The 27,256-nt window shown below is 40.6% G+C and overlaps 1 protein-coding gene across 1 annotated transcript in view; it reads left to right on the top strand.

Moving 5' to 3' along the window:
- Window positions 1–391: 391 nt before the first annotated feature.
- Window positions 392–27,256, top strand: part of LOC308052459 (adhesion G-protein coupled receptor V1-like) — a gene marked incomplete at both ends in the record, with an annotated part of 29,179 nt that continues 2,314 nt past the window's right edge. Inside the window, 22 exon segments of the mRNA XM_080364539.1 lie at window positions 392–458; window positions 4,567–4,690; window positions 5,828–5,966; window positions 6,086–6,271; window positions 6,586–6,818; window positions 7,311–7,459; window positions 7,561–7,759; window positions 8,261–8,378; window positions 8,382–8,480; window positions 9,637–9,876; window positions 10,540–10,689; window positions 11,534–12,010; window positions 12,784–12,927; window positions 14,176–14,319; window positions 14,323–14,347; window positions 14,732–14,867; window positions 16,479–17,326; window positions 18,286–18,403; window positions 19,297–19,468; window positions 21,658–21,900; window positions 23,976–24,383; window positions 26,110–26,294. Of these exon segments, the coding sequence (XP_080220665.1) occupies window positions 392–458; window positions 4,567–4,690; window positions 5,828–5,966; window positions 6,086–6,271; window positions 6,586–6,818; window positions 7,311–7,459; window positions 7,561–7,759; window positions 8,261–8,378; window positions 8,382–8,480; window positions 9,637–9,876; window positions 10,540–10,689; window positions 11,534–12,010; window positions 12,784–12,927; window positions 14,176–14,319; window positions 14,323–14,347; window positions 14,732–14,867; window positions 16,479–17,326; window positions 18,286–18,403; window positions 19,297–19,468; window positions 21,658–21,900; window positions 23,976–24,383; window positions 26,110–26,294 (4,604 nt within the window).

Below are 27,256 nucleotides of genomic sequence, written 5' to 3'. Positions count from 1 at the left end.
CGCCAGGAACACAGACTGACTTCCAGGCACACTGTCCCCACACCAACAGGGACCGCTCTGCAGCTATCCTAGACGTTGATTATCGAACCAGCCACACTGACCTGCCCCAAACTCCCAGACACTTACAGGCAAGACACCATCTCTCCAACAAGCACACAAGTGTTCGCTCTACAGCTGTAAATAAGGGAGAAGCTTGTGCAGTGACGCCCTGTTGCTCTTTCGCGTTAAGGCATGATCACTTTCGTTTCTTTTGTAGATCGGCTGCTGAGCGCCTTTCCTTGGGCCCCTGTGAAGCATTTGCCATAGGTGAGAAGTAGCTCGGAGCAGCATTCAGTTCTGCCTACGACTGTCTTTGCTCCTTTACTAGCAGAGCTCCCGTGCATCTGTCCGCATGAGAAATGCAGGACTGAGTAACGTCGTGCAGCACTCGGAACCTTGCCAAAAGACGGCGCAGCTGTGTACTCACTCGCGCTTAAGCACGAATGGAGCCTGCATCAAGGCACACGCATGTGGACAGACAATCGTTTGTAGACACACATGCTTTCACGCACACGGTCGTCCAAGTACAGGGACGTATCTGCACGTACCCTCCAAAAGAATATTCTCATGCATCCACGTATGCGTTATGCAGTACGCCAACCATCAATGCACACCTGTTTACCCTCAAGCATGTAAGCACGTTTCGCGTACGTCTCTCTGTGCATAGATTGGAGTGGGCGCGCTTGCGGATGTGTGCTTGTGTGTGGCCATACGTTTGCTTAAGCGTTAGTGTGTGAAAATGTAGGTGCTTTTGTCTAGCTGAGTTCTTGCGCGCGAGGTGGTGGGTGCGCCTACCTGGGAGCTTGTGGAAAGGTTTCTGCTTGGTTTTCAGTGGGGAATCGTGTGTGTTCACGTGGACAAAAACAATGCGTAGCAACTAGGTTCCAGCGCAGAAAACGCAAGTTTTCCGATGCGCTCTCTTTCTCTCCCTATACCGAGTCGTGTATAGAAACCCCTAAGACTGCGATCGGCAAGTAAGCTACCACGAAGCATGCCGTACGGAGAAAATACCAACACATCCTCGTCCACACCTTGTTTCTGATACGTGCTTGAACGCAAATACCTTCGTGCTGCTGTGCCATAAAAGACGTCCGTCCGAATATGTGATTGCGTGCACCGGTGAAATTGCTTGGTTCTACATTCAGTCCTGGTGTGCGGAGCATTCAGAACTGTCTCTGCGGAGTCGTCTGTGGAAATGTCGCTGATGGAACACGCACCCTCGATTGTTAACCAAAATATAGGCAGACGCGTTTTACCACGTCGTTCAGCATGCAGAGAGCTACGTCTGTTCCGAAGAGACAAGGGAAACGCGTGTACACGCACAGAAGAAAAACCCGACCAGGTGCCTTTGTGTGAACGTGAAACAGCCGTCTATACACTCGCAGACACGGGAACGTGCATCAATGCAGTCACACAGCCAACAGCTTTTGAGCACAGCCTCTGCTGGTTTTCGCACTTTTCAGGCACAATCCCGAAAGCCGCGCACAATGCAGTTCATTCGCTAAATGTCGTCTAGGGAAGCATTTCTCCGGTCGATCTACCGCTCAGCTTTCTTCTCGTGTTACTGAGAAATGTCAGCGCAGGGATTCAGTCTCTGTCGAACACACGTCAATCCCTCTTCGGTTTTCCTTTGTTGACTCTGTCTAGATGATTTCCCTGGTCTCTCTTCACCGGAGCAGTCGTGGCTGTGTTGTGTTACACACAGGCACAGCCAACGCACACCAAGTGTCGAGAGACACACTCCGCTGAGCTCAACACTAGCACAGATGCACATGTGCGACGAAATCAGCACACATGCTTGTGGAGAGAAAGACATGGACTCACACGCGTGTGGAGCGACGGATAGATACAGCAGGTGCTAGTAACACAGACTGGCCTACAGGCACACTGTTCCCACACAAACAGGAACCGCTCTGCAGCTATCCTAGACGTTGATTATCGAACCAGCCACACTGACCTGCCCCAAACTCCCAGACACTTACAGGCAAGACACCATCTCTCCAACAAGCACACAAGTGTTCGCTCTCAGCTGTAGATAAGGGAGAAGCTTGCACAGTGATGCCCTGTTGCTCTTTCGCGTTAAGGCATGATCTGTTTCGTTTCTTTTGTAGATCGGCTGCTGAGCGCCTTTCCTCGGGCCCCTGTGAAGCATTTGCCATAGGTGAGAAATAGCTCGGAGCAGCATTCAGTTCTGCCTACGACTGTCTTTGCTCCTTTACTAGCAGAGCTCCCGTGTATCTGTCTGCGAGAGAAATGCAGGACTGGGCAACGTCGTGCGACACGCGGAGCTTTGCCAACAAACGGCGCAGCTGTGCACTCACTCCCGCTTAAGCACGAATGGAGCCTGCATCAAGGCACATGCATGTGGACAGACAATCGTTTGTAGACACACATGCTTTCACGCATACGGTCATCCAAGTACAGATGCGGGGTGCGCGGCCCCTCGGGCAGGGTGCTCCCGGTCTCTTGGCCGCAGGCTGGGGCTGGCAGACGGGTTCAGGTGCTTTGGCCTGCTTTTTTGCCAGCGCCGCCTTCTCGGTGCCGTGAAGAAAATCCCGCGCGGTTGTTTCCGCTCGCTGCTCAGGAGATTCCGCATCTGGGGCCGTGGACTGAGGAAGAACGTTTGCGAGTTGGAGGATGCCACAAGATATTCCCCATGGAAGCCGGAGAAGAGGCAAATTGGCTGCCAGTGGAGCTGTGTTCCGTGCAGTCTTCAGTTTAGGACGTTCAGTTTGTCCTTCCAGAAAAGGAGCAGTCATTGGTAGGCCTGGGAGAGGCCATTAAGTGCGTGATCAGAATTGAAGCCAGATTGCACTCGACGTTGTTGCTGTCAGTCTTGGCTTTCGGTGGTTTCCCCATGGCTGCCTAGTGTTTGGGAGCGCGGAGGGGGCGTTTTTTCTTCCCCAAGGAGAGGCTGTGCTTAAAAAAGCATTTGTTTCCTCAGAGAAGTGCAAGTCCGTGTGTGTAAGCCAGCCAAAATCCGCAGCCTAGTCAAGTTCCGAGTGTGCGTCTGTCAGACGGCCGCTTGACGTTGCCGAGTTCCCAGCTGTGCAGTTGTAGTGGCGAAGGGCAATGCAGGACGGAAGGGTTTTTTCTGCTGCGGGGACCCAGTCGCCCCCCTTTTCAGCGGAAAGCAGGGGAGCGCGGTTTATTGTTCCCTTCGCAACGCGGCTGCTGGCGCGGGAGGGCTGAGGGGCTGGAGGGGCGGAGGGCTGGTTGGCTGCCTAGGCACGTCAGTCGCCACTCTGTCCGCCTATCAGGTTGCCAGAGGGGCGGGCGTTGAGGTCTCCGTACTGCGCATGCCCGACTGGCGAGCGCTGCTAGGCGGCGAGAAAGGTGATTGACGTGTCCTAGGCAGCCAACCGGGACGCGGCAAGGGGCAGGTGCTGCGGTCTCGGTACCGCGCATGCCCAAAGCACGGGCGCCTGGCGGGAGCGGAGCGGCGAAAGAGGCGGCAGGTGAGTGCGGCCGCGGCGGGGGTGACCGTGCCGGTGGAACGGGGCGGGGGGGGGCGGAATTTGCCGGCGCTGCGCGGAGGCGTTCGTCTCCGGTTCCCCCCCGCCGAGCTGGCGAAGCTGGCGGGAGGCGTGTGACCCTGCGGGCAGGTGCGCTGAAGGCTGGCGGTCTGGAGCCGTGTCTCCCTCCGGCGCAGCGCCCGTGCCCGGTCCGGCGGTCCCTCCGGGAGCGGCGCAGCCCCCGTTAGTCGGGGGGACGTTGAAAAGCAGAGCCGGTGGCGTGGCGAGTGGGGCGCCGCTTCGGCGGGAGCTCGGGGCGAGGCGCGGCGGGTTCTGTGTCCTGTGGGCGCGGCTTTCGCGCCGCGGCTGTCTGTATGCTAGACGCCCTCAGTCCTAAGGAGATGTATCTTTTAGGATTCGTTCTACAAGTCAAAGAGAGGAGCCGAATATGTGCTGAATGTTATAGTTAGAACTGATATTCTGTGAAGAAGTGAAGTGGTCTGAAAAAAAGACACATTTCTTAAAAGCTAGTGCAGAATTGTGTATCTTCACATGAATCGACTCAAACGTCCCCCCCGTAAATAAAACCCAACTCCCCCCAGAAACAACAGAGAAGAAACGAGCTAGCAGAGCTCCTGTGACAAAAGGAGGTCAGTATTTTTCCCTCAGTTTTTTCCTTATCTGAAGAAATCAAAGAGAATTTTAGATCGTATTTTTTCCGTCTAAATCAAGTGTTGGCGTAGACTTTTGTGTTCAGATAATCAACATTGTCTGTAAAGAATTGTTTAACCAAAACAAGCAGAAACCAAAACCAGGTTCAGACCTGTAAGAAGCATAGAATAATTTCATTTGTAAGAGACCATCTAGGGGGGTCACCTTGTTGAATTGCCTTCACAATGAGATCAGGTCACTGAATGCCTTGTCTACTGAAATTCTGAATATCTCCAAGGTTGGGGATTCCATGGGCTCCCCGGGAAGCTGGTGCTTAACCATTTGTGTCACCAAACATGCTAAAAAAATACCTCACTAGTTAGCTTTGTTTTACCATGAGAAGCTTTTGTTCTGTTCATAGGTGTTGCAACCATCATTATTGTGGGTGATGAAGGAGCTTCTGGGGTGGCTGGGATAGCACATTCATCCCAGCATGTTCTGATTGGAGAACCTTCAGGAAATTATAATGGGACTGCTCTTATTAGGTGAGTACATCACTCATTTGTCCAAAACAGCTCTGTTTCAAAAGCTGTGAGGCTCCACATTTGGCAAGAATTAATTGAATGCTGCATTTCATTATCACTTCTAAAATCATAAGTATTTTTAAAATTAGATGCTTGTTTTTTAAGAAGGGCAGAACATACTACGTAGGTGTCTTTTCAGTATTGCTGAGGAGCTTTAGATATGTCTTGCAATTATTTACAACATAGATTCATTAAAGGAAAGAGGATTCTAATCAAAGGAATAGGGGAAGGCAGTCAATTATATTTGAAGATGCTTTGTGCTTTTCAGGATTCAGTTCAGGATTGGTGCTTGAGCTGAAATTCGCTACATTGTTACGATGATCAGCATAACCAAAGCAGCACTGGGTCTTAGTTGAAACAAGATGCAATTCTTTCACTGCATTCAGTCAGCTGAAAACAAGATGAAGAAATCACAATGTTACCATACCTTCTAACAGAATTGGAGAAAAAGTATTACAACACTTTCCCTTAGTGAAACAGCAAATAGAAGCAAGAAAACAGAGTCTCATGCTGCCCTGAGAATCCCAACAGACAAAGGGATGCTTTGTGCAGCACCAGTCTAGAACATGTACTAGATCATGGTATAGACAATTTCTTGCCATGCTTCAGTTCACCGAGAATGTCATGAGTAGGATTAGCCTCTAGGTTTTTAGACAAGCAACACACAGAACATTTCTCAAGTGATCTCATAGTACTATTCTCGTATCTTTCTGCCTTCAAAACCAAATTACCTCTGGGTGCTACCCGTAAGTCCCATTTCCCTTCTGTTTTGCATGTCTATTTCCTGAAAAGCAGAAAGACAGCTCAGTTTTCAGCTGCCAACTTTGGGCTGTATGCACAAAGAAACTATAAAGTGCTCTGGGTAAAAATACAGCTCAAGATGCCTCCCAACACGGGGAAGTAAATCAGAACTGCAGACACGTTATTGCTCTGAAGAGGTTATGGTAAAGATCTTAATAGTGACTTAATAGATTAAAATTCAAGCTTCACAGTGCTGGTAACATTTCTTCCGTGCACAACAATATCTATGCTTTATATCTCTGGATTTGGTATCAAATATTAAAGGTAGAAGATTAAATCTGTGTTTGCATTCTGCAGCCTGACACGTGGCCCAGGGATTTTTGGTGAAATCATAATATATTGGAATATAACACCCCGTCATCACACAGAATTTATTGAGACGTCGGGGACCTTGACAATGCGAGACAGGCAGTGTGCAGCAGTGGTTCTAATACAGGTACAAGAGATTTTACACCAGTAGCTATTTCAGGTTCTTCCTTTTATCTAGCCAGCATCTTGATTAGAAATTAGTTATACCTCTCTACCTGGAAATGGTTAATTGGTTCTTCTCCCTAGGCTGTCGATGATAACCGTCCTGAGGAGAAGCATTACTACACATTTGAATTAACTGGGATCAGTGATGGAGGACTCATAAATGAATCTAGCAGCACAGCAAATATTACCATGGCCGCCAGTGATTTTCCATACGGAGAGTTTACATTTTCACGAGAAATATTGCTGACAACAGAAGAAGAAAAATGGGTATATGGTTAAAATTCCTTCTTACGTAAAATATCGATAGATATCAGTATTGTCGGTAGATTTATACTTAACTTTAGGAAAAAAAAAAAAAGGCAGAGATTTATTCTGCATTTATCATAGCATAGTCCATCTGAGGCTTTTGGTGTTTTTAATACTCTGAGGAAGATGCCTGTCTGTTAAATTATGTGTATTCTGCACTTACTGCAGCAAATTGTCACCTGGCAGAACCGTTGAGAAGGTGCCTATAGAACAGTCTCAGAATGGTAACAGAAAAGCAAAGCCATTTTTTAAAGCAAATGTCCTCTCTCCCTCAGGTTAACATCACTGTTTTGCGTTCAAGGGGATCCTATGGCAAAGTGCGTCTTTGCTTCCAGAGAATAAATGGGACTGCAGAGGAGGGAGTTGATTTCACCCCCACAGTAAGGGAACTGTTATTTGAACCACATGAGGAGAGTAGAGTGATTTCGGTTGAAATTCATGATGACGACTTTCCTGAAGGTCCTGAAGACTTTTCAGTGATGATTACCAAAGTGGAACTCCAAGGAAGGTCAAGATAAAATTAATTATAAGATAAAATTAATTAAAAGCAGGAGATCAAACTGTATTTGGAATCTGATCTACCTGCATAAAGGCACCGCTGGATTTCAGGTGTTTTACTGTAAAATTTCATATGGCAGCTATAATAGTAATAATAATACAAATTGGATGTATGGCAATCCAAATTCTTTCAACATTAATTTTAAGATTTTGCTGATTAAGATTTATTAAAGCTGAAAGTCCATCCATTACATAGAAGTTGTCAAATCACATGAAACTCAAAGAAGAAGATAAAATGTGAAAGAAAAAGCGAAAGATCCACATTTCTGTGAAAAAACTGCCAGTTTTGCAGATATAGTTTGAAAAAGTGTGACCAAAAATCTTCAGTGGTAACTGTCAGAAAATAAAAGTATTTGTGGTAATTGAAAATTGTCATACTTGCATTACAATACTTTTGCAAGATTTTTTTTTAATATAATATTCCTTTTTATGTTCTTGCAAGTGGATTTGATTTCACCGTAAAGGAAAATGATCTACAGATAGATCAACCCCCAGTAATAGGAAATATCTCCACAGTACGAGTCACTATAGCAAAAAGTGATAATGCAGAAGGCATCATAGAATTTGATCCACAGTATATCCTTCTACAGGGTAAGTTTACCAGAGGTTTTCACTATGGTTTAGAGGATAAGCCTGTGGCTCTCTCACAAATTTTGAAATAAAATAACTTTTTTTCCCAATTTTTCTTGAAGTGCAAGAGGATGCTGGATTAATCATGATTCCTGTTGTGAGAAAGCGTGGAACGTATGGCGATGTAACAGCCGATTTCCTTTCTCGAAGTATTTCTGCACTTCCGAACGCTGACTACATCATCCATAATGATTCTGTCATTTTTTATCGTGGCCAGAACCAGACTTTTATCTATATCTCTATCACAGATGATGAAGAAAGGTAATTATTTTTTTCAGATATTTATTCACTAATCTACTTCTGAGAAACCGTTTTTTAGCACGTGCAGTATACCTGTCAGCAGAGTTTGAATTGAAAAGCAAATTTCTGCAGCCCTGAAATATTTAAAGGGAGGGAAAAGAAGCTATGATTGGAGTTTCATAGTGCCTGTTAAATTTTATGCAAACAACTACATTCTTTTAACCTAGATTATCAGAAAGTTTGGGTGTTAATAGTACTGCTGTGAATAATAAAATATTTTGCTGATTGTTTTTTTTTTTTTTTTAAATTTAGCACATGTGGAAAATAAAACAATATTTTTATTTCAGATATCACCATTCTCTGCAAATGGGGGGAATCTTCTGCTGTATGCTTACAGAGATGACTTCTGTATATCTTTAAACAGATCCAGCTGGACGCATGGTTGAATGACAAATCATAATTTTAATTTTTTGTTCTTGTGTGTCTCAGAAGGTCTTTTTTTCTGTTTTTTTTTCCATGCAGCGAATTTGCAGAGCAATTTGAAATCCAGCTGATGGGGGCCACTGGTGGAGCAGCCCTTGGGCTCCATCTACTGAGCCAGGTCACCATTGCCAAAAGCGACTCCCCCCAGGGCATCATCTGATTTCTCAGCCAAAGTCGAATTACTCTTCCCAGCCCCGATACACTGACAACAGTGTCACTGGTGCTGGAAAGGACAGGAAAATTGTTTGGGGAGACACAGGTGGGCCCTGGTTCTCAAAAACGGAATGTTTTCCAGTGACAAGGCCAAAAATCTTCTTTTTTTGCCGTCAGGGGCTTCCTTGTGACTGATTTCTAATGGGATAGTTGCAGCTTTTCATTAAGCGTGAATTCTGTATAGTTGCAGAAGAACAGAAAATATTGTTACTTTTTTGATCTTCTCTTTGTCCTCCTGCTTTTCTCCTTTTATTATGGTCTGGTGTACTTTATTTTGAACTATCTCCCAATCCCTTTGAAAATATAGTTAATTTCATGCACCACCGCTAATTTAATTGAACTCAGTTGAATTACTTCCTGAAGCTGGTCAATTTATTTTTATTTTCAGTAAATTGTTTACTATGAGGCCTCTAGACTTTTTTTTAGTCTGTACGTATCACTGCCAAAGTGAAAGTATAAATATGAACCAAGATAAGGCTTCCACAGTCTGGGCAAATGATTGGAAAATTGGCATTAAAGGCCATGAGCTACTGCTCTCCTCATGTGAAAATTGCCGTGGTCTTCTTTGACTTTTCCTAGAAGTCATTGAAGAAAACTGAAAAACAATTAAGTGTCAAAATAATCATTTTAAGATGCTGAATAGGACCCCTTCAAAAACAATCTAATTTGTGGGAAATTTTGAAAATATTCTAGCTTTTAATCAGCCTGAGGAAGTGTGAATCGTGATTTGAGGCATTAAAAACTTCTATTGCAGAAAATATTTGTCGTTTTCAGTCTTGATATCACACTTCCCAGGGAATGTTTCTGGTCAGGATACTTATTTGGTGAGCTTTTCAAAACAACTTGTGAAAGGAAGAGGAAAGTAAACTGGCCTGTGCATTTCCTGTTACGTGCTACAGAAACCTCAGTTTATTTTCTTTTCTGTAACTAATATCTAGGATTTAATAAAATGGCATTGTGGCTAACTAGCACTTCAGAATTTCTATTTTTAATGTTTATTTTTCTCCAAAGGATTATCTATTTTCCCACATGTAATCAATTATTAATATGTTGTGTTCTGTAAAAAGAGCACATATTTAAATGTAGCTTGTTAGCAGATGCAAGAATTTTTATGTCGCTTGTGTTACTCTGTCACTTCCCCCGACCCGGGAGGCAGTTATAATATGTCACTACTGTAAATCTGAAACTGGTATCTTCCACAGATTAATTGGGACATCTTGGGACCCAATTCAGAAGAGCTTTTATCTCCCCTGAATAGTGACATGGGTGACCCTGTGAACGGATCATTCTATTTTGGAGAAGGGGAAGGAGGGCTGAGAACTATTAATCTACAAATCCATCCTCGTGAAGAAGTTGAAGTTCAGGAGATCTTCATTATTAGGCTGAGCCTTATGAAAGGTGAAGCAGAACTAGATCCTAAGGCAAACAGCATTACACTAATAGTAAGTCACTATTGCTTTTCTTTCTCTTGAGATCTCTGTTATTGGTATTTATCCTGCAAAGCTTTGAAGGGTAATCATAATGACTGAATAGCTTGTCATTTGCCTCTTTTTTTTTTGCCTCCCCTACTACATGGGTTTGATGGTCGTGGTCAACGGGTCAGAGTCCAGTTGAGGCCTGTATCTAGTGCAGTCCCTCAAGGGTCAGTACTGGGGCCTGTATTATTCAATATATTCATCAATGACTTGGATGAGGGAACAGAGTGACTGTCAGCAAGTTTGCTGATGACACCAAGCTGAGAGGAGTGGCTGACACTGGAAGCTGTGCTGCCATTGGGAGACCTGGACAGGCTGGAGAGTTGGGCAGGGAGCAATTTAATGAAATAGAACAAGGGCAAGTGTAGAGTCTTGTGTCTGGGCAGGAACAACCCCAGGTTCCAGTATAAGTTGGGAAATGACCTATTAGAGAGCAGACTCTCTCAGACTCTCTTCTAAATACTGATGTACTCTTGAGTCTTCTTAAGAGGAGAAAACTCAATAGGAAGAACTAATTGATACATTCCCTATAGCATCTAGCAATGAAAATCTCAATGTTTCAAACAAGAATACTATTCACTTTACATTTCTGATTGTTTAATTTTTTTTTATTCAATTACTTCCTTAAAGATACAGAAGTTTGGTGATCCCAACGGAATGGTACAGTTTGCTCCTGAATCGTTAACTGAGAAAAACTTCACAGAACCCTCTGCAGTGGAAGGGCCACAAAGTATTACACTGTTTGTCAGACGAATCCAGGGCACCATGGGAAACATAACGGTATTCTCACTCTCTTCCTAATCAACATTATAATCTGAAATAATCCTCCGTATCAATGCATGGAGGGAGATCTTATTCTGTGCCTTTCAATTGCGTATTTCTCAAATTTTGAAATGTCACCTTTTAGACTGAGTTTAGCAAGGGCTCAGCTCTAGTAGTTGTGGTTTGTAGAGTCAGATTCAGTCTCCCCTGGTCAGTGAAAAAACCAGAAAAACAGCACTGGAGTGCTTGTCTTGCTTTCTCTCTCCCTCTGCTCCTGTGCTTTTGATGGGAGAACAGGAGAGACCAGACTTTCATAGTGAGCTTTCTTTGGGATCCTCACAATTTACTCTTTTTCAGCCATATGTAAAGGTAAGAATCAGACATTTTAGAATCATCACTTACATTGTCTTTACCTAAAGTTGTTTACAAGTCAGCATTTTCACAAGTACTCATTTATTAAAAAAAAAAAAAAATTAATAAAAGCATCTAATGTGTTTAATGAGAACTCTTCACACCTTTCTGTTGTTAGGAATTCCGGAAACTGGAAAAACAGCAAGGATATCTTGGTGTAAAAATAGAAATAATGTCAAGCAATTGTTCAGAGATTCCGTATAGTTTTACGTAGGTGTCGAGAAGATATACAAAGGTAATCTTTGCATTCACAGTACTGCTGGAAGAACAACACACCACTTTGTAAGATAGTCTATGTGCTTCTTTCTATGCATACTTAAACAAATTTTTATTTTACCCATTTAAACCCAACCTATTCCGTATGCAATCTATACTGAACCATGAATGTGAAAGTTTCCGACTCTGTGGGTGATATTGCCTTCATTTTGTGAATTTTCTAAATAAATTTCAGGTTTACTGGGAAATACGTCGTGAATCTGACATCACAGGTGACTTTCTTAGGACAGAGGGATCTGTTGTCATTGCTGACCAGGAGAGCACAGCTGAGATAATCATCTACCTGTTACCTGACGATGTTCCAGCACTGGATGAGAACTATGTGGTGCAGCTGATTTCAGTAGAAGGTGGAGCAGATTTAGACCAAGAGAAAAGAATTTTGGAAATCAATGTGTTTGCAAATGATGACCCCTATGGAGTGTTCGCCCTGTACTCTGACCAGCAGTCAGTACTCGTAGAGAGGAACCTGGATCGTCGGTATGTTCAGATCAATGTAACTCGGCATGCTGGGGCATTTGGAGAAGCAATTGTTGAGTACCATATCACATCTCATTGTGAAGAAGCACTAATTGAGCCTGAGAATGAGGTGGGATACCTCACAATAAAAGACGGTGCCAGCTTTGGAGTGCAAAGAGTGCCAATAAGCAACCAGGTCTGTATTATCCTTTTAAGTCATGTGGTATCTATTGTTTCCATTTGTGTTCATCACAATACAAATGTGCTGGAATAAGGTACTGAACTCTCAATACTGTCCACTGTCAAGAAGCAGAAAAGAGAGTTTTGGTGTAATGAATTTCCTATTTATGGACTAGAAGTGGGTTCAAATATCACATTTTCAGGTAATAACTGCAAAATCACTCTATGCATGTGTTCAAATATCCAGTGTTTCCTTCCATCATTGCTTTGTGTTACTATCAGTTCAATATTTTGTTATTTTATGTATTCAAATATTCTTTCAATTTCTCTTTTGCATTGTAAATAGTGATGTGTTAGTGCTGACTCGTGAAGCAGCAGATAAATTTACCTGCATTTCCCAGTGTTCCCTGGTTGTTTACTATTATTATTATTACAGTCTTCCATCCACGCTTACATCCTTTTACATTTGTCTTGCATCTTATTAACCCTAAGAGTTAAAATCAAGCTGAGGCCCACTATGTTAGTTACAATTCATTAAAATGGCAATACATGCTCTATAAACTCATCTTTCAATTAACTGCTGGTAAATTACAATCACAATATTGCTGTTTTAACTGTGTTTCTTTATAGAAAGATAATCAACAAAACGCTTGACTTGAAAACACTGCTTTTTCATGCAAACAACAAAATCTGCTGATTTTTCTGCCACTTAACTCTTTGAACTGGTGGTTATCGTGTTTTCAGTGGAATTACATTTCCACCATTTTAATTGCATTCTTCCTCTCAAAGGCGTTTATTGTACTGGGCTTGAATTTTACCCTGGAACTGACTAACGTAAGCCTGGTTGGGACAAGTGCCAAGGATGTGCCTAAAATATTAGGAAAAGCGAAGTCAGCCATTCTGCTTGTTCCTGAGGAAGCTGCCAATTCACAGGTCAGTAGACTGACTGCAGTGTAATTTTCTACCGCAGAAGGAAGGTACGCTTCATTACAAAAGGCAGCCGCTATAAGAATTCAGTTTGCTCCTTAAAGTTTTCATCATTGCAACCAATTTAATGACCGACAAGACTGTTCCGGTTACTACTTGTACTGTATATTGTCTTTTCTCTGAGACAAATTCATATAGAGATGTGTAAATGCAGTTTGAAAAGGTCTCTTCATCTATAAAATGTAAATAGCATAAATATGATGAGTTACTTATACTTTTGTTTACATGAAGTGGAAGTTCTGAGACTTAGAGGAAAATAGCTAGTTCTGGACGATGTTATTCCTTTAAGTACAGCAGCCCCAAAGCAGATAAGAGCATGCATGCAGTATCATGTGCAAAAAGAAGTGGAGGTCATGCTGGGTTTTAATGCAGTTGACAGTACCTTTGACTAATCACTGAGTGGGGAATTTTCCATTTGTCTGCTTTGTATGAGACAGAAAAAATAAAATATACCTGTTCCAATATGGTATATGTGCTACAGTTCCCTTTTTATGTGGCAAGCAAAGACAACAGCATGCTGAGTTTTTGTCTCTTAAATTTTATTGGAGTTTTTATGTAATGATTTTAATTCTCTTGACACACTGTTTTGTCTTTCAGTTTGTAATTGAACTTAATTCCAGTGGTCTTTCTGTAAACATTGTTTACTACCATACATCCACTTATAATTTTAGAATGTGTGAATTATCTTTTCATTCCCATTTTTTGGTCAAAGAAAGAAAAGTACATCATACTATCAAGAATGTTTTTGTGAACAATGTAATGTGACAACAACTTACTTTCACTGGATAGACAAATAATACTTTATTTTAGACCTGTGTGTATCTGTATGGTACCACAGCCATTGCATGTGAGCATTAAGGGCAGGTTGGTTTGTTTTCCTTTTGAAAGACAGACACAAAATGCTATAGTCAGTGTTTTCAGTACCAAAATGTCATTCATACTGGTTCCTTTTTTTCCCTGATATCTAATTCTCAGAAGTCTTAAGATTTAGAAATGTTGAAGAGTTGTGAAGAAAGCATTTATATATATATATATATACACACACAAACATATATAGACATGTACATACATATATTTATATGCACGTGTAACTACTGTTAAGATGCCTACCTTACAAAATATAGTACTCTTTCATATATGTTATTGTCCACTTTTATTCCATTTTCTATAACAAAAGCCACTGTGTTTCCACAGGTTGGCTTTGAATCTGTGATTTTACGACTTACAGACATTATAGCAGGGACAGGCCAGGCTGTCATCACCAGAAAAGGAGCTTATGGCTCTGTCATCTTGAGCTGGATCTCAGAATACCCAGCAGACCTGATCACCGACTTTGCCTAGTCAGGCAATATTACTCCTCTGTTTGGTGAGTAACAGTCTGAGGAAACAGCTACGAAAGTTGCAGAAGTGATGATACCACCTTTTAGTTATATATACCTCTGTATGCTTTCTCTATTAATAAGGAGTCATTAGATTGAAATGGTATGGTCTAATTTTTAGCTATAAGGGATGTGTTCATTTTATAAGCAAAAAAACCCTTCAACTTCATAGATACATGTCTGGGAGGCAGGCACGATGCTGTGGCCATGAAGGACAGCTTCATATAGGAAAGACCCTTATCCAGTTTTCTTCTTCTTAAATGGAGTGGAATTGTGATTAAAGTCTGTACTTTAGCGCATTCCCAGATAAAAAGAGGATTCCTATTGGATTATTTTGACTTTTGCTCTCTCTCACTCTCTCTTTCCTTCAGGTACTGTTGCATTTTCCTCTGGTGAGCAAAGTAAAGTGATTTCATTTCAGGCCACTCCAAGCCTAAATAAATGTGAGTCATTTGCCATCACTTTAACAGCAGCGCACAGCAATGTGTCTGGTGGGGCTCGCCTGAGGTAAGGATCCTACTTGTATTTTTGAGTCACACCAATGCCATAAGAATTATGACCTGTGTACAGATACAAAACTTATACAAATCCCTGTTGTTATTATTCTAGGCAGCTAGTAACTTGTAGTCCATTCTTTGATAAATTTGTATAGCTTGTCTCAGGTGAGAACAAAGTGATCTAGATCTGACCTGTTCAGAACTGAGGCTTTTATCCAACTCCAGTCTATTTCATAGGTGCCTAGAATAACGGAGACAGTCAAGAAAATGAAGATCAACAGTTTTAGCCGGGAAGCTGAAGACTGAAAGCAACTCTTAACAGTTTTCATTCGTGTCCCTAAAAATCCATATTTAGAAGGTCTTACATAACAAATTATTTATAATAAGAAAAATAAAACAAGAAATGTTCTGAAAATACCTAATTTATATAAAACCTCCTTTTTATTTTTTAAAAAAAACAAAACCATTATGTTTAATGTAGTTTTCCATCTCAGATAAGTTATCTATTCTTCAAGCTATTTTATTTTCATTCATCCTTAGCCATTGATAGCTAGAAGTGGTATAAAAAGAATGGACATGGAGTAACACCACGTATGGAGAAAGGTTTTGGCTTCGCCATGTTACAATTACAGTGGCAAATCTGAAGGAAGTCAGGAGTGAAATGGATGGATAAATCCTGAGATTGAGCCCTTCTCCTGGGCTTGTCTGTCCTGTGGACTGGTGTCCTCAGAGCCCCTGTTTACCCTGTGAATCAAATACATTAAGTATGTGAGAATGACCTTTCCTAGAAAACTGAAGATGACATCCCATGGAGGGTAAAGGTGACTTTGAGGAGCTTTGGGCTCCCTTAGTGGTAGAAATGGTCTAGTTTTTTGACCAAAATCACTGTAATTTTAGTGCCATTTGATAGCCTCTAGCACTGAATAATAGATCAGTTCTGTAGGCAGGTATAAGAGACAAGATTTAACAAAGAGTTTTGCCTCTATGCTTATTTTCTAATAAGAAAGGGATATATTTAATATGATTGAAGTAGAGCTTAAGTTTATATTGATCATAGGGCTCAGATCTGGAAAAAAAATTCCTGTGAGGGGGCAGTTAGTATTTCAAAGCCCCACTGTAAGTTTTAAAATAACTTCCTCTCGTTCTCTAGCTTCCTGGCTCTAACTGTAGATCTGTTAGGATCTGTCTATCCCTCAGTTTTCCTTTGAAATGGGAAGTTTGTTCTATAGATACAACTGGTATTACTCGGGGTGACTGTATTGTAATATATCTTCTTTCATTGTGTCCACAACAGAAAAACATCATACTTTCCTTTGCTTCTCCATTTTCTCAGGAAGACTTTATTTTATTTAAACTTTACTCTGTATCCTGTGCTGATTTGGGTGCATTGCATCTGAGGAGGGCTGTTCGATCCTATTATTACAAAATCATTTTTCAGGCAATCATGTTACATCTTGCTTTGGTATGGTTGCTATTTCTTCCCTCTGCTATTAGACATTTGTTTAATCCGCTTTCTTAGAGCCATCATTGATTGTTCACTGGCAATTATTCTGCTTTAATGTTTTACTTTTCTTCATGCGTCGTATTTCCTCTGTCAACTTTGGTGTCCTTTCTGTTTCAGATCGGGTTTTACAACAGCTGAAATTGAGCCAATGGGGATCTTCCAGTTTGCTCTTAACTCAAGGTCTGTTTCAGTTGAAGAAGGTGTTCGGACAGTCACACTACATGTCCAAAGATTGTTTGGTTTTCAAAGTAATCTCACTAAATTGACATATCAGACCATTCCAGGAAGTGCCAAACCACTAGAGGACTTTGTAGCCATCTACAATGGAGAGCTTATGTTTTTACATTTTCAGACAAATGCTGTGATAGAAATATCAATAATTGATGACTCTGTCTCTGAAATTGAGGAATTTTTTTTTGTAAATTTGACTTGTGTGGAAATTTTGGATGTTCAACCTGTGAATCTTGCCTGGAGTCCACGTCTGAATCCAGCTTTCAGTGTTGCAACAGTTAATATCCTCGCTAATGATATTCTTCATGGAATACTAAGTTTGGGGCCAGAGTTTATTTATGTTGAAGAAGATGTGAACAACAGTACCCCCAACACAGCGATACTTCGTATCAGAAGGACCAAGGGTTTTACTGGTGATGTTGAAGTAACCATTAAAACCTTTGGGGGAGTGAGTGCACAAAGTGGAGCAGATTCACATCCTTTTGGAAGCGTTTATGGAAGATCCAACTTCAGTTGGGCAATGGAAGGGGAAGATTTTGAGGAACAGTCAGTCTCTTTGACTTTGCTGGATGGACAAAGAGAAAGCAGGGTGTCCATAAAGATTTTTGACGATGATGAGCCTGAAGGACAGGAATTGTTTTATGTTTTCCTCTCAAATCCTGAATATGGAGCTCAGATTGTAGAAGGAAAGGATGAATATGGATTTGCTGCTTTTGCAACAGTAATTATTGCAGGTAATATTATTTCCCCGGGAAAATTAATAACAGTAAATAACTATGTTTTCATAGCAATTTTCATGTAAAGATTGGCAATCTATTTGACGATAAGCAGGGTATTCTATTGTGAAATCTTGAGTTTTCCAGAGCAGAAGAAGCATCTAATGTACAAAGCTACTACGCGTCCCTTAGCAACGTAGCTCAAAATACATTTAGAGATTATGCTTATCTCTGTTCTTGCCCTGTTTTACTCGTTAAGGGAAAAGACTAATCTTGAGTAGTTTTTATGTAGATCCAGTAGCATTGCAGGCATTTTAGATTTTTACTTTTGCCATTTTGTCACTTTTACATACAATGGGGTTTGTGCAAAGTATCAGTCTCTATATTGACATTCAGCATGCACTGGTAAGTAAAGCCATTGCTACCTGTAAAGGAGAAATCCTTTAGTAACAAGATTTAATGGGACACTGTGAAGACATTAGCTTCCCCTCATTAAACCTGGATTTTTTTTCCATACACTGCTGTTTTGCCAAAGATGTTTACATTCCCATGAGAACAGTGAAGTATTGTGCAGCTCCATACTTGCACACACGGAATTAAAGATGCAGAAGAAAAGCTGATGTGACAATTTGGAAAAATTAATGGGTTCAACAAGAGTATGAGTGGGACGAATAAGAAAGCTGTCCTTGGAAGCCCATCTTCATCCCGTACCCTACTATATCTGCTTTCAAAAATACTTATTCTACTGGTTAAAATAAAATTTAGAAATGCCAACATTTAAAGTTCTGGATAACTATGTAGTGTAAATTAAACCCAGAAATATTATAATAAATTTTCTCAAGGTGTCCCCAGATGATACTTTGTAGCATTGTTTTGATACCTATTTTAAACTTTTTTTAGTGGTTATTCACATGAAGGTTATAATTTAGTCTCAGCTTAACTTTCTTGCTTAATTTCATGGACTGTTTCCTCTATAGGAAGTGATCTCCAGAATGGCATTTTGGAATTTGTTCCAGAAGTACAAAGCGGTCTCGTACTTGATGAAGACTCGGAGAACAGAGAGGTGCTGCTGATTGTCACAAGGCAACCAAACAGGTGCAGGCAACAGCCGATTCGAATGTGCTTCCCACATGTTGTAACATGCTGTGTTGTTAACCACAGGAGCTGCTGTTAGTGGAAGAGTTTATCAAAGAGTTTTAAAATAAATCTGCCTTTCAGCTGCTTTAGTAACTTCTCAGAAGTTGATGAACTGGCTTTAAGTTGTGAATGTGATTAGGTCTGTCACTCTACTGTGATAAAGCAGACACAGGAAAAACAAGTATTTTCCAACTTACACTATAAGGCTACAAGTGTGAAAGATTTGCTTGAGTTAAAATATTTGCCCTGCTCAAGGTGTAATTCAAGTTCTCAACTCCCCGTGTAGTACAATGTAGGTATGAATACTAAAATGAGCAATTAAGAAGGCACCTGAGTGTCAGCACTATGATAATGTTTTCAGTCACACAGACACTATATTTTACTAATTAGCACATATGTATATATATATATGTATATGTTGCACATTTATGTGTACTTTTAATCAAATATGCTCAAGTACTTCACGTTCCTTAAACTTAGAGGAAAGACAAATCCTACCTGGTTTTCCAGGCGAATGATTACTGTAGTATTAAGGAAGGTACACGGGCAACTCCCTTCCAAGAACCAGTGTCTCTTATGCAGCTAATGTCATGTTTTCTGAAATAAAAATTGAGAATAATCTAGCTCCGTGTAATTGCTTTATTTTCTTCCTGTGTGATGTTTTTGTGATCTAAACACATGTCAGGTGAAGGAATTTAAATTAAAAAAGAGAAGGTTTCATCCTACAGCAGTTTGTTCCCTGGTGATAAGCTTTGAATAATAACAGAAAACGTGTGTTACCTCCGTGGTTTATGTTTCCTAAAACAATAGTGATCTCCTTCAGTACATATATACTCTCGATTTGCTTATAGGGCTTTTGAAGACGTGAAGATCTTTTGGCGTGTGACCTTTAATAAAACAGGTGTTGTCCTTCTGAAGGATGGCGTGAACTTGGAGAATGAACTTGTATCCGTGGTGGGATCCACTACCTGCATGGCAGGTCAAACGTTGTGCAACATCTCCATTGAACTAAAGCCTGATAACGTAAGTAATTATTACTCATTTGTGTATAGCCCTGTGGTGTTGAATTGCAGCTTATCAAGACTGAAAAAACCCTCTGATCTAGAGGAAGTGATGTGTGGGACACAGTCTGGAGATGGTAACTTGACATCTGCTCAGCTCCTCTGCAAATACATGTTTATTTACAGGCTTGTGCTGCGTCCATGGTGACTGCTAAAAACTTGGGAAGATGAGTATTTAATTTGAAGAGTAAAATGCAGATCTTTTATAGAACCGTAAGAAAAAAGAATGGAGTTATCCCAGTGAGATGTGTATTCATTTGCTGCATTCTTATCCTCCACACAGTCAATTTTTAATCAGCTAAAGGACTTCTTAGGGTGTTTTATAGAAAGCATATCCTGCAACTAATAACACCTCATTCTACAAAAAAAAGAAACAAAACGCTTTTATTGCAACAATTTTTACTGGAAACAAAAGGAAAAAATAATTTTGTTTGAACACCTGGTGCTTAGAACAGTCCCTTAAGAAAGGGAAGATGAATGTTTGTCATTCTTTCAGAGTGAAGAGTTTGAAATTTTCCGATAAACTATCTGAACCGTCAGGCTAGTGGCAAAGCTGAGGTCTGGGGAATGGAAAAAAAGACAATATGAGAAGGTTTCTACAGTTTTTCTGACTACACTTTAGAAAACAACGCAAGATGTAGGATGTGGGAAACAATTATTTCCCACTAGGGAACTGTGTGCATTCCCTTAGCTCAGAGGACTATTTTCCTTCTGCATCTTCAGATGTAATTTTTAAATTACAGAGCCAAGGAATAAAATATATGCATGAGTGGATCACAGGTGGCCTCGCTGAGCAAACTGGGATTTTGAACCTGTTTATTCCAGAGGAGTGTTATCATTATTTAATGACAGCGGACTGGCAGCGTTAGAAACATGCATTTATACCACATGAAGCACAAGCGTGTGCCACTCAAACAGGTGCTAATGGAAGGTTAGTTCCCTGTGGCGCTACAGTGAATTTGTGCCTGTCATCCATTAGTCAAGATCATTCCATGTAAATAATTACTTGATGACTACTCGATTAAAAATATATGCTGTTTAGCCCCCCCAAATATTCTTTAATTCTTCTTCCAGTTCTTCTTCCATAAAATAGCTTATAAATTAGCAACCAATACATTATGAAATGATGAAGTAATAAATGCATTCAATAAATATTTTACGTTTTTATGGCGTACGGTGTGACATCTAGCTTTTAGAAAGTTTTTGCTTGGTCAGTTGCACTGACTTCATTTGCTAAGAGCTGGATCCTGCTTTCCTAGAATTACAGTAGAATTTCCAAAAATCCAGACCCAGAACAAAAATCTATGCTTGAAATCGTCTTCAATTACCAACTTTTTTTTATAATGCTATTGTCTTGTAAAGAACTATGGAGTCTTTTTTTGCTGGTTTGCTGCTTCCTCAGTGCATCTGATAGGTTCAGATGCCATATTTCCAATTATTTATGGAATCTCAGGGATCGGATATCTATTTCTAAACATGTTATATCTGTAGTGTAGATAGAAAATCAAAGGTAGGGCAACACGTCATAGTGTAATTTAATATTGCTACCTTATTTTCAATAAACAGGCATTCAGTTTGTAGAAATTCCTAGACTAATTCTTTGGCATGTGAACGCTGAAATTCAATAGCCTGTATTTCCAGACTATTCAAAACTGTGGTTAGCAGAGTTCAATATTAAAATACAGTCAATATTAACTGAAGATTCAAAACTGCATACTCACTCTTCTATGGAATTTTTTACACAGGTAAGAAGGTGGGTACATGCCTTTTCATAAGGCAAAAATTAAGTGAAAGAGCAAATTCCTTACAAAATGTACAGCTGTGTAACTCCATAATCTGGAAAATTGAGCTCTTAAAGCATTTACCATCTTGTCTTATGGCAAATTTACAGTAACAATACGTGTAGTATACAAATAGCTGTTTTATTGCGGTAGAGTCCCAAGCAAAAATTCACGATGTCATTATTGCATGTGGCATTGCTGCAACATTATTATTTTTAGGATATATTAATACTTCCTTGCACTTACTGCACATTTCAAGAGGCATGCTTATGGTGTTAGTATCCATTGTGCATACAAAATAACGCAAACTTTTTAAAAACAAATAATTAATGGGTCTTATAATGACATGAAAATCATCCCTCCTTTACAGGTACCTGAATTTGAGACATATTTTTTTGTTGTGCTTTATGCTGTAAGCACAGGAGCTGCATTGAACAGCAGTGCCAGATTTGCTTTTATAACCGTCCTTGAAAGCGACGCTCCTCGTGGTTTAGTGTATTTTGCTGTGGGATCTCGTTTTGTTGTGGCTCACAAGAAGACAACTTTAATCAGCCTGCAAGTGCATAGAGATTCTAGTACATCGGTAACCACAGTGGTCAGCTCCAGCATGAAGGTAAAGCTTCTATTGCTGTTTTTATAATTTAATTTATTTTTTTGCTAGTAAATCGTTCATTCTGTAAAGTGAATCTGGCTGTAATTAGCATTTTTTTCAGGAAGCAGTCAAGCATTTGCTGGGTCCATATATTATAATTTTGTTTGTTTTCCACCAGTAAAAAGGCCTTGTTCACTCTTGTATTATCAAGAGTGATTTGTTTCATAGTACCTTTCAGTTACCTCAAAGACAACGGGCAGGCAGGCATTAAATACATTTCTTCCTTTGTCCTTAAGTTCTTGAAATACTCAAATTTTTGAGGCTTTTTTCTCTCAAATTAAGTTTTTATTATGTGTATGCCTGTCAAGATTCAGATGCCAACACACTTGCTGTTTTAGGTGAAAAATGTATTAATACATAGAGCACACTTAGGAAAAGAGAAGGAGCGCTTTCATCAGATTTTATTCCATTTTCTTGAAGTTCTAAACTAAAATTATCTGATTAAAAAATCTCACGTGCTTAAGTCTATTTTACCATCCCCTTTCATTTTTTTGGTTATGTTTACAGCTGTAACATCAGACACTTCTAACTTGGGACCCTTTTATCTCTAAATGACTACCTCATTATTAACTGACAGATTATGAAGATTCTCCTTTAGCAGAAGTAACACAACTGCAAAACCATGATTCCTTCCTTGATTTCAACGTCAAGGAACAGGCTGCAAGAGGGCTGTAATTCCATCAACCTTTACAATAAAATGCTTTGCATTCTATTGCTGTATTGGATGCATATTTATTTCAACTGCATGGGATTACGTGATATTTCCATCCATTTCTTATAGCTGACCAGTGCAATTTTTGTTCAATTGCGTGATAACAAATTTTCACATTCTTTCCAGCCAAAAGTTCATTATAATTTAGATGTTAAATGCAGAAGAAATTGCTACTGTCCAGTGTATATTTAGGCTGAAATATAGGGAGCATTTCTTTACCTGTTTTTAATTTTTATATAGCAACCGGATATTTTTAGGTTATGAGTGTGCATGAGCACACACCAAATTATTGGTGCTCTTGGTACCTGTAAAAATAAGAAGCCGTGGCAGACAGGAAACAGATGTTTATCTCATTTCTACAAAGGTTTCTTAAACAATGCTCTTGCCACTGGTGCTTTTATTACCACTTATTGCTCCATTTCCTAGTTCTCGATTGGAAGGGGTAAACAAAAGGAAACTTCTTACTGAAATTTGCACAGATTATGTGATTTTGTTCTAGAGCAATTTTGAGAGATACACACTGCATCGATTTACTAAGTTCTCTCAACTCAAAAAAACCTCTGATTTATTCCATAAGTAAACTCTACTAATTAAAGCAAAATGTTTTCAAAAGCGGTCTAGTATTTCACAAATAAACATCTTTGCTTAATAGTCCGTTTCCACTTAAGGAAAGTTTGTTATATTACGAGATATAATACCAGAGTTATGGCAACTGACAAAACCAGTAAGGACATGAAGAATCTGCAGACCTCATGGAAGGTGAAAAGAGTGCTACTTCACAGAAGAAATGAGGCCCTATAGCATTCCTAGGTATCTTTACTGGGACTAAAAATATCATGAACTGATATTAATTTGGGCACAGGTTTCCAGAGTGGTTTATTTTTTTCCTTTTGTTTAGTTTTTATGTATCTGTAATGCCTGTCTGTACCCTGAACCGAGGGAATTTCATGCTACAGACCTAAACTTACATTGTGCCCTCTGGAATTCACCTTACAGATGTGCTAACATTTCTGTAACATCTGTTCACCCAGAAAAAGCTTTGTGATTTTTGTTTTGCAAAAGAACGAGAGGGATCCTGTACACTATCGACAATATATATAATTCTTTCCCTGGGTAGTCAGTGATTAGAGGTGACAGATTGCTACTTCAGGGAGATATTTCATTGAAGGTAATTGTTATATAATTCTTAACTGCATTTTGAAAGAGGGTTTCTTTTTTTACACACTTAAATTTTACCCATTTACAACAGGAGTTCTACAGCAGCTGTTTTTGAACGATTGTATCTATCATAATGTTACCCCAAACTCTTCTGATTTGTTTTAAGGAGCTACAGAAACCTGAACCTATTGGCCGGACCTTCATATTTCCAGCTGTGGCAGGACAAGATTTTGCCAGATCTGAGGGTTTATTGACTTTTGAACCTGGACAGAGAAATATGTTCCTGGATGTGACCCTGACTCCAAAGACAGGATCTTTAAACCCATTTCCAAAGCGTTTCCAGGTTGTACTTTCTAATCCCACAGGCGGTGCCAGGGTAGATGACGTGTATGGCATTGCTAACGTCACCATTGTGTCAGATTTGGACTCCTTGCCAGTTTGGGGGCTCATTGATCAACTCCGTCAGCCTCTTGATGACACCATCTTACACAGAGTCCTCCAGAATCTGAATGTCAAAGTGGCTACAGAAACCACAGAAGAGCAGCTTACTGCTGTGATGCATATAATAGATAAGGTAAACCTTTCCTGCTCTTTCTTGAATGACCAATGACTTTAATAAGAGTAAAATGACACACAGGCCTGTGATAAGATCAAGGACAGCATCCACAGCAGGGACCCAGGGATCCAGGGACACAGACAAAGGTAAAAATAGAAGCTGTGAAGTCCCAGTCATGGAAGACGTTTGCCTGCTACAAGTTAGGATGGTGGCCAGCAATCAACAATCACATAGGTTGAAAAGAACAACTGGTATTGATTTTGTGTATGTACCTATAGCACGATGTTCTGTGCTGTGCCACATTTTCCCTTTGGTGCCACGCTTTCACAGAGCTTGTTACGATTTCTTGATTCTCAGGGCATATCTTTGTTGGTTTTAGCCTTGGCACAAGACAGTGAGGCTCAGGGTTCACAGAATCACAGATTCACAGAATGTCAGGGGTTGGAGGGCCCTGGAAAGCTCATCCAGTGCAATCCCCCCATGGAGCAGGAACACCCAGATGAGGTTACACAGGAAGGTGTCCAGGCGGGTTGGAATGTCTGCACAGAAGGAGACTCCACAAGCTCCCTGGGCAGCCTGGGCCAGGCTCTGCCACCCTCACCGGGAACAAGTTTCTTCTCAAATTTAAGCAGAACCTCCAAAACTCCTGTGTTCCAGTTTGTACCCATTACTCCTTGTCCTACCATTGGTTGTCACCGAGAAGAGCCTGGCTCCATCCTCCTGACGCTCCCCCTTTCCATATTGATCCCCATGAATGAGTCACCCCTCAGTGTCCTCTTGTCCAGCTCCAGAGCCCCAGCTCCCTCGGCCTTTCCTCGCACAGGAGATGCTCCACTCCCTTGAGCATCTCGGTGGCTGTGCTGGACTCCCTCCAGCAGTTCCCTGTCCTGCTGGAACTGAGGGGCCACAGCTGGACACAAGATTCCAGGTGTGGTCTCCCCAGGGCAGAGTAGAGGGGCAGGAGAACCTCTCTGACCTACTGACCACCCCCTTCTAACCCACCCCAGATACCATTGGCCTTCCTGGCCGCAATGGCCCAGTGCTGGCTCATGGTCATGCTGCTGTCCCCAGGACCCCCAGGTCCCTTTCCCCTACACTGCTCTCTGATAGGTTGTTCTTATCTTCACATTTGAATACAGTCAACACACCAGCAAGTCCTAGCAGGACCAGCTGGAGTCTTCTGCTGTTGTCTTAACCAGGCCTGCATATTCTTTTCCTTTTTTTTCCCTCTGCATTATCTTTGGCAATCGGGCTGGCAAGTACCTGAGCACTTCAGCATTGCCCTGAGTTCTGTGAAAACCCTGGGACTAGTTTTGTGGCTTCCTGGCTCTTCTGGACTTGTGGAGCAATGCAAAATGGATCTGGAAAGTGTTTAAATGTGGAGCTGGAAAATGTTTAAATACCTAGACACAAAACAGTATAAAAATATTCATGAAGAATAATTCATTTGTGACTGTTGCCATTTTGACACAGAAATCATATCAAGAATCCTCAGGGCGCAACGATCTTTGACTTGTGAAGGAATGAAAAGTCCCACATGGTTTCTTTAATAAATCCATATTAGTAAGGATATCTTTGTGTAGTTTTGACATAGACTGCACCTGATGACTTGGCCGCGGTGATCAAGAAATGAAAAATATGCTGAACTTTCAGAATGAACACTGGGATAAATGTTCGTTTTATGAGGAAATGTTACAAGCAGACTTGTGTGCATAAAATGTTCGATTTCTTCTCCTCCCTTTAGGTGACAGATGTTGGTGAGAAACAGTTACTCACTGATAAAAGTAGAAGCCTATTCTATGAGATACTCTGCACCCTGGCTAGCCCGAAGCGCGAGGACACACGAGGATATAGCCTGCTTGCTGCGGTGACCGAGAAATTTGCCTTTTCCCTGTTGACAGGGGTAATGTGTGGGTCACTGGGAGAAAGGTAAGTAACCTTGAATTCAAAATACGTTTTGAAAATACCGGAAAGCTAATACAGTAAAAATGTAAATGATATTCTTTAGAAAAGGGACTTGTTACCTGTATGAAAACGTGTTGCACTCTGTCGGAATCTTACAGAGCTCTAAGAGCTGGTGTCACAAATGCGGGGTAGCTCTGAGAGTAGAAGTCAGGAGATCTGGGATGTATTAAGTCACCATTAGCTTAAATATTGCTTAGAAAAGGATTAATTAATCTTGCTAAGAAAATAACGTAATGATATGATGGAGAGCTATGCTTTAAGATGTAGGTGACAGTAAGTAACCCAAAATTTCTGCTGGCATTCTCTAATTTCTGTGTACATGGTTTTGCTCACTTGAACATTATTTAGAATTGCTTGAAAGCAACTCATAGTTTTTACATGTAGTTTCAAACTCCTAGTTTTTTTCTGCAAGTGCATCATAACCTATGGCCAGGCTAATGGGCAGGGAAAATAGATGACTGCAGAAACAAATGACAGTTTTATGACACAAACACTTTTCAACAGTGGGTTTCTCCCACTGCGAACCTATTAAAAAACTGGTAATTGAATCTAGAATAAAAAAATACCTTTTTTCTTTTTTCCCGTCCGGTGAAAATCAGCATGCTTTAGATTTCTTTCTCAGTTTCTTTTGGAGATGTAACTTTCTGTGACATTGCATAAGTTATAGGGGTTAAGATGCCCATCTCAGCCAAAAGACAGTAAATGGCATAAATAACAGTGCTATCTGGAACAGTGTCCAGAACTTGAAGGTTCAAATTCCTTATTGCAAGTTTTTTGTGTCATCTCTTGGGAATAAGAGCTAGATCATCCATTTTAATGCTTCTCCTTGTTATTGACTCTTCTCTACATCAAGTTATAAAGATGAATATTATGATAACCTGTTTTACCATGGGGTGGTTTTTCTTACAGATCATAGTGAGCAAAAT

The sequence above is a fragment of the Nesoenas mayeri genome, assembly GCF_963082525.1.
Source record: "Nesoenas mayeri genome assembly, contig: SCAFFOLD_43, whole genome shotgun sequence".
In the NCBI taxonomy this organism is placed as follows: Eukaryota; Metazoa; Chordata; class Aves; order Columbiformes; family Columbidae; genus Nesoenas; species Nesoenas mayeri.
Note: the sequence above shows the minus strand (reverse complement) of the source record. Positions and strands in the feature narration are given on the sequence as shown.